General features: G+C 45.2%; 1 protein-coding gene across 4 annotated transcripts in view; it reads right to left on the bottom strand.

Moving 5' to 3' along the window:
- Nucleotides 1–600: 600 nt before the first annotated feature.
- The window catches only part of LOC147613186 (enhancer of polycomb-like protein 1), a 62,085-nt gene continuing 55,683 nt past the window's right edge, over nt 601–7,002 (bottom strand). For 2 of the 4 annotated variants that reach the window (XM_086782452.1, XM_086782453.1), the window contains exons 10-13: nt 2,288–2,356; nt 1,690–1,756; nt 1,523–1,608; nt 601–1,435 (exon numbers count right to left, since the gene is read on the bottom strand). In XM_086782452.1, coding sequence (XP_086638578.1) covers nt 1,070–1,435; nt 1,523–1,608; nt 1,690–1,756; nt 2,288–2,356 — 588 coding nt within the window. In that variant the 3' untranslated portion in view covers nt 601–1,069. Of the gene's footprint in view, nt 1,436–1,522; nt 1,757–2,287; nt 2,357–7,002 lie in introns of all 4 variants that reach the window. The other 2 variants (XM_086782450.1, XM_086782451.1) reach the window with 1 other exon arrangement.

Below are 7,002 nucleotides of genomic sequence, written 5' to 3'. Positions count from 1 at the left end.
AGAGAATGAAATGATTTCTCCTTGGTTCTAAGGAGTAATAAATATAGTCACATTCTATAAATTCATGCCTTGCATTGTACAATCAGGACGATTTTTGTGTGAGCATCAAGATCTATTTTCCGTAAGAGCAGCCATAAACATTATACCCTCAAAACAACATTCTCTCCAGAATCTAACCTATCGTGCACATATCTAGCAAACAATCACCATGAATCCCCAAAATTCCGATTAAAGCTTTTGTGTCAAGCACACTTTGATTTCCCCATCACAATCACTTCAGAGTGAGCCTATTATCCTTGTCGCTATGTCTATTGCTAAATAAGTTGCTTCTCACCTCAGTCAACCCATGATGACAGCTCGGAAAGGCCTTGGGTTGGCCTTCCCCTACAGGAGCCTGCTGGTCACCCTCCTTGTACATGGCATTGGCATTGGGTAGCATATATTTGCGCACACACAGACACACATGAACTGCACAATCTATCATTAATTTTTCATAAACTACATCTGCAACTTTTTATTGCAGGTGTTCACCCATATCAACATGATGCTCAAAAGCCCATATAAAAGGACTCAAACACCGAAGCAGCAGGCCTCACGAGATTGTCATCAACTGAAAATTACCTTTCCATTGAACAAGATGCAATAGAGAGAACACATGCAAGACTGTCATAAGGAGACAATGTGAACCTTATCATACATGCTGGCATGTGTGAAAAAATTGTTGCACTAATCAGCAAGTATACAGAGGGAACAAGGTTGGCTAGATGCCTCAAAACATCAATATCAGCAAGTTACCAGAGGTGAACGAAGGGTTTGGCATATGCTCATATACCACAAACATGATCTCTCAAAACCACCATAGGCCGCTACTTCGCCTCTTGACATAAAAGTGGGACCGGCCTCCTCTGCTGATATGCCTGGAGAGCATCAAAAGAAGTGAAATATACACAAGGCAAATTACTGATACAAAGAGCCTCGCTTAGGCTGAATGGTGAGAACCTCTTAATGGAAGATCAACAGAACCACTTTTGTCGTGAGTAGTAGGTGTGGTTTTCTTATCATTAGACGGTCATGGAGTCCTCAAATTGTCCAAGCTAGTGTCATCAGCAGTAACAAAATCAGAATCTACATTCTCTTTTTCTGTGTTTAACCTGGGCGGAGGGGGGTGAGACCTGGTTAATGTTGCTCTAGGAAATCCTGAAAATCTATTACTACAGCCTATGGGTGTCCGGGTGAGAGGATTCCAACGGTCGAAAATCAAGCGGCCACCTCTACCGATTCGACCCTGGAAATGATATGGTGGTGATGATGAATCACTCGTACCGTTTGAACCCAGGGGATCCAAAGGGGGCACAATCCCTGCAGCCGCTAGCTTTTCTGAGTCAAGCGGTTTCACGAAAAGCAACACTGGCTCCAAAGAGTCTACAGTTGTGACCTGAGTAACATCCCGAACCAGTAAGTCTCTTCCTAACAGAGGACTCTTCAGTTAACATGAACGCAAAAACTAGAGCTCTAGTCTCACCCTCTTTGAAGGCCGCCCACGCGCCTGATAAGGAACCCTCCTCTTCCTCCATGTGCTCTTTGAATTCTCCCCTTGGTCTAACATCACTGCACCATTATTGCAAGGAGGTGTGATCTCTCCAGAAGGATGCATAACCAGATGCCCATTCAAAAGATCAGCTGATTTACATGGAAATGGGGTCGATATTGTCGTGCTCTCATCCATAACCAGCTCATCATCCAGCTCAGTATCATGCTGCAATCAATATAAAGAGCTTCAGTTCAATGAGAAGACAAAGATAAAGAAAACACAAGCACACCCTATATATTCTAACCAGATATCATGGATAGACCGAGCCCATACAGGATGTTGCCCATTGCCACTCTATATCAGGCGGGACACCAAGGGTTACATCGAGGGTCCATCTACTGATAGCTTGTGTTTCAAACCCCCATTCACAGCAGGTTTTATAGTGCAGCTGCACACACACACACACCACCGACTTTCCCCTTCTTTCGCCTCCCTCAGTCTGTGTGTCTGTGCAGGCCTATAAAAAACCCATTTACCCATTGTTCGCATTCAAGTGCCCATTGTTTCCATACACTTTCACAAATCAAAGATTCTTACCTGTAATTAATTAGGAATCAATCCTACAACTTCAATTAGAAAATGACCCCTTTTCATGTCGAAGCTCCATAGTTGAAGCAAGAAATCATGAAGATAACATGTATAAATATGCAAAACATGTAAAAGGATTTCTATATGAGTCAAGTTGAACTTGCAAACCTTCAATATTATCCGTGTTCTTTGCAGATTTGCCACACAGTCCAGCAACTCCCGCTTCTTTTCCTCTCTCTGACAAACCCAAACAAGAGAGCACTATTATTATGAAATCAGCAGGATCCCCAACACATCTTAACCCAAAACCCCAACAATCAACAAACTTAAATGATTAAAACAAACGTTTAAAAAAGTCATGTCACACTTTTAAACATGACTAGCATAAGTGTGATGATTTTTTAAGCCCCCCATTCCTACTAGTTAAATGTTAAGTACTTGAGGCCAAATCCTAAGACGCCTTAAAAACAGCATCTAGACTTTAGATCCTGCAAGAAAGGCAATCATGTTGGTTACAGGTAAAAGTGCACCCACCAGCACAGGCCCATCAAGGAATCTTGTGCCTGAAAATGGCATTTTATCCAGCCCCTAAAAAGGGGATTTATCTGGATTATTCTGGATTTATTAGATTTTATCTATCTTTTTTGTGTCTTGCTGTCCTTTCACTGGCCAACCAGCAGCCCCCTTGACTATATACAGCATTGCCTCTTCATTCAGTCTTTTGTACCACTTTATAGACCATATCAGGTACCACGATTTGATCTGCTGCTGTTGCTGCTTTTCATATCAGTTCATGGGACAGCAGCCCTCTCTGCTACAGTAGAGCACACCATCGTTTTATCTTCAGCTCATGGGACAGCAGCCCTCTCTGCTACATAAATACATATCTTGGGACAGCAGCCCAATCTCTGCTACAATACTTCATCGTTTTTCTTCTATAGTTTACCTTGGGACAGCAGCCCACTCTATGCTACAGTTCATCATCGTTTTTCTTCTACAGTTTACCTTGGGACAGCAGCCCACTCTCTGCTCACCATCTCACACCACTCGGGACGGCAGCCCTCTCTGCTCCTCACCACCACTCAGGTATTGCAGCACCCTTACCAGAGCTTGCACCACCACCACTCGGGACGGCAGCCTTTTCTGCTCTTCATCACCCATCAGGTACAATAGCACCCTTATCACCACAGCCTGCATCACTTCATCATCACTTCAGCATCACTTTACCTTCCGCTACCCACTACCACCTTGGAATGCCTTTGCATCCACCGACGCGAGCCTTCGACACCGACCACCTCTCAGAGTGCCTTTGCCTTACATCAACACAAGCCTTCGTCATCGACCGTGCTTCAGCTCCAACATCCTCTTTGCTTCTGCACTAGTCTTCTTCATAGAGTCACCTCATATCAAAGGGCCTCTTGTACATGTTTTCACTCACCATTATATATACACTCACTCACCCATTTCATGCTATGTTGTTTTGCTCTAATCTCTCCTATATCTGGTCCTTTCATCCTTTTGCTCTCACATCTTGTGGGTGCTAAACAGGAAACCGTGCCCATCCTACTCTGACTGAAGATCCCGATAAATTCCAATCTTTATTAATGAATGACATTTTCCACCTCTCCGACTCACATTAAGCAAGCTTCTTTTAGCGATTTCTTCAACACTCTTCTCACCACCGGTGCCCCCATTTCCTCACAGGTGCTGGATGGGCATGACCGGGTGTGGCAGCACACGAGAGAGGTGGTCCCTCACGCTCTTATGACTTTCTTCTTGACCCCCTTCACATCTGAGGTGTTGGCAGAGGCTATGATGGCATTACCTAGGGGAAAATACCCAAGAGAAGACAGTCTTCCAACCTCTTTATTTCTGCAACATTGGGATCTCATGGAAGGTGGCCTTAGGCTACCTTCAAAACAAGATAATGGTTACAGGAGCCATGTTGGAGAGGTTGTCGGAGGGTTCGATCCACTTGATTCCCAAGGAGGGTGGTGACAAATTGGAGAACCGACAGTGGAGACCCATCACCCTCCTAGGGACAACCTACAAAATTCTAGCCAATGCCATCATCCGGAGATTGCAGCCATTCCTCCCCAACTTGATTCCTGGTACACAGACCGGTTTCGTTCAAGATCAGAGTATTCTCGACAATGTCTTCACCTTCTGGAAGGCAACCGCTTCAGCTAGGATGCGACAGCAGGATCTAATTGTGCTCCTCCTAGATTTCAAGAAAGCCAATGACAAAGTAGATTGGGGCTTTCTGGAGGGGACGATGTGCAGGATGGGTTTCCCAAAGGCTTCTCGGGACTCTACTCGGCTTCTCATAGCCAGGTTCTTATTCAAAGTGCTAAAGGTGATAGATTTCCGCTTTCACGCTCAATCCGGCAAGGGATCCCTCTAGCACCTTATCTCTTCATGTTCATCGCACTGAGGCCATGAGCACTTTTCTCTCCATCCGGGAGACCGAACTCCAAGGACTACGTCTCCCCATCCAAGTGGAGGAGGAGCTTCTTGATTCCGAGTTCGCCAACGACACAGCAGCATACCTGTCGGGGGCCAAGGGGAACCTCTAGAGATTCGCCAAGGCAATTGAGATTTTTTGTCGTGCATCTGGAGCACAGATAAACTAGCCCAAGTGTGGATTTTGAAATGGGGGAATTAGGGTTAGGTTAATTCATGTGGGAGACATACACAGAGAGAACAAGGGAGAGAGAGAGAGAGAGAGAGAGAGAGTTGTGGGGATAAGTCAACTCATGAAGATATGAGTGTGTGACTCCCCTATCACACATGTATATTGCACTAGTACACATAGTGCACTTAGTACATTAAAAGTACTAAGTGTACTATGTACTATAACTTATGGGCTTGTACACACTATAAGGGTGGGCATAATGCCTTTACCCCAACAACCTCCCACTTAAAGGCAAAGTGCCCTTCTGCATCCTGGATATCCATGACACAGCACCTCCTGTGAATGTAAACAGATAACCGGTAGTAGACTTCCGGTTATCTGGATGACCGGCATAATCCGAATCCGTGTAACCATGCACTAATGCATCCTGTTTGCCAAAGCAAATGCACATATCCTGTGTGCCCTTCAGGTATCTCATGACACCTTTCACTGCTTCCCAATGCTTCTTGCCAGGGTTGGCCATGTATCTAGAAACCACTCCCACTGCAAATGCAATGTCCGGCCTAGTAGCAACCATGGCATACATGAGACTGCCACAAGCTGAAGCATACGGAACCTTGGCCATATCAGCCCTGTCTCTATCCGACTGTGGGCTGTCCATAGCACTGAGTTTCACATATGGAGGCAAAGGAGTACTAGTCTTCTTCCCCCCGTCCATATTGAACCTCTGCAAGACTTTGCCAATGTATTCCTTCTGAGACAAATACAACACATGCTGATTTCTGTCCCGAAGTATCCGCATACCCAAGATGTGATTTGCATCACCCAAATCCTTCATATCAAAGGTTTGATGCAGCCTCTGCTTCAAGGCATCCATCTCTTTACGAGATTTCCCGGCAATCAACATATCATCAACATACAAGATGAGGATCAATAGACTGCCATCCAAAGCTTTCTTGGTGTACAAGCAGTGATCTATGTCACTTCTCCTGAATTTCTGAGATTTCATGAATGTATCAAATTTATGATACCATTCCCTTGGTGCCTGTTTGAGCCCATAAAGACTCTTTTTCAGCTTGCATACAAGCTTCTCCTTTCCACTCACTGCATAACCCTCTGGCTGCTGCATATATATCTCCTCATGGAGATCACCGTGAAGAAAAGCAGTCTTCACATCCATCTGAATCAAGTCCAGATCATCATGTGCAACCAAAGCTAACGCAGCTCTAAGTGTGGTCATTTTGACCACTGGAGAGAAGATCTCATCAAAGTCCACACCATATTCCTGCTTGAAGCCCTTAGCCACTAACCTGGCTTTGTATCTTGGCTTTGCATCTGGTGCAACTTTGAGCCTGTAAACCCACTTGCATGGCAAAACCTTCTTGCCTGCAGGCAAATGCACCAACTTCCAAGTTCCATTTTTATGGAGAGAATCCATCTCTGACTTCATGGCACGCTCCCAAAGAGCCTTGTCTGCCCTCTGTAAAGCCTCCTTGTAACATGAGGGCTCCCCACAGTCAGTGAGCATCAAGTAGTCAACCCCTGGAACAAACCTGTCAGGGGCTCTGGAGGGTCTAGTGGACCTCCGTACCCAATGACCATCATTTGCAAGTTGCTGTCCAGCCTGCATATCACCCATTGGTGGCTCTTGTTCCATGCCATAAGGCTGAAATATCATGCCCGGTATCTCCTCTAACTGTGGTATATCCATAGGGATATCTTCTGCCATCTCTGGCTGTCCATTTGGACCATTTTCAGCACCATTTAAGGGCTGGTTTTCCTGCTGTAATGGCTGATTTACAACCCTTTGTTGTTGTCCATGATGTCCATCATCATCAAAGATGACTCTGCCAAGCTCCTGTTGCCTTGCAGGCTCCTTATACATGCATGTTTCATCAAAAATGACATCATTGCTGCGTATAATCTTTATATTCACGGGATCCCAAAGTCTATACCCCATTTCACCTCTGTCACCATATCCTAGGAATATGCATTTGTGAGACTTAGGATCAAGTTTGGTGCGCATTTCCCTGCGTATGTGCACGTACGCAATGCAACCAAACACTCTCAAGTGCTTGTATGACGGAGGCTTCCCTGTCCATACTTCTTCTGGCACTTTCCCACCAAGCCTCGTGTTAGGTGACCTGTTTATAAGGTGAACGGCTGTCATAACAGCTTCAGCCCAAAAACCATGAGGTAACGCAGCATGTGACAACATAGAACGGACCTTCTCCTGCATGGTCCTGTT

This window comes from Cibotium barometz, chromosome 44 (assembly GCF_041138505.1).
Source record: "Cibotium barometz isolate CiBa-2024 chromosome 44, ASM4113850v1, whole genome shotgun sequence".
NCBI classification, from domain to species: Eukaryota; Viridiplantae; Streptophyta; class Polypodiopsida; order Cyatheales; family Cibotiaceae; genus Cibotium; species Cibotium barometz.
This window is presented reverse-complemented; position numbering and strand designations above follow the sequence as displayed.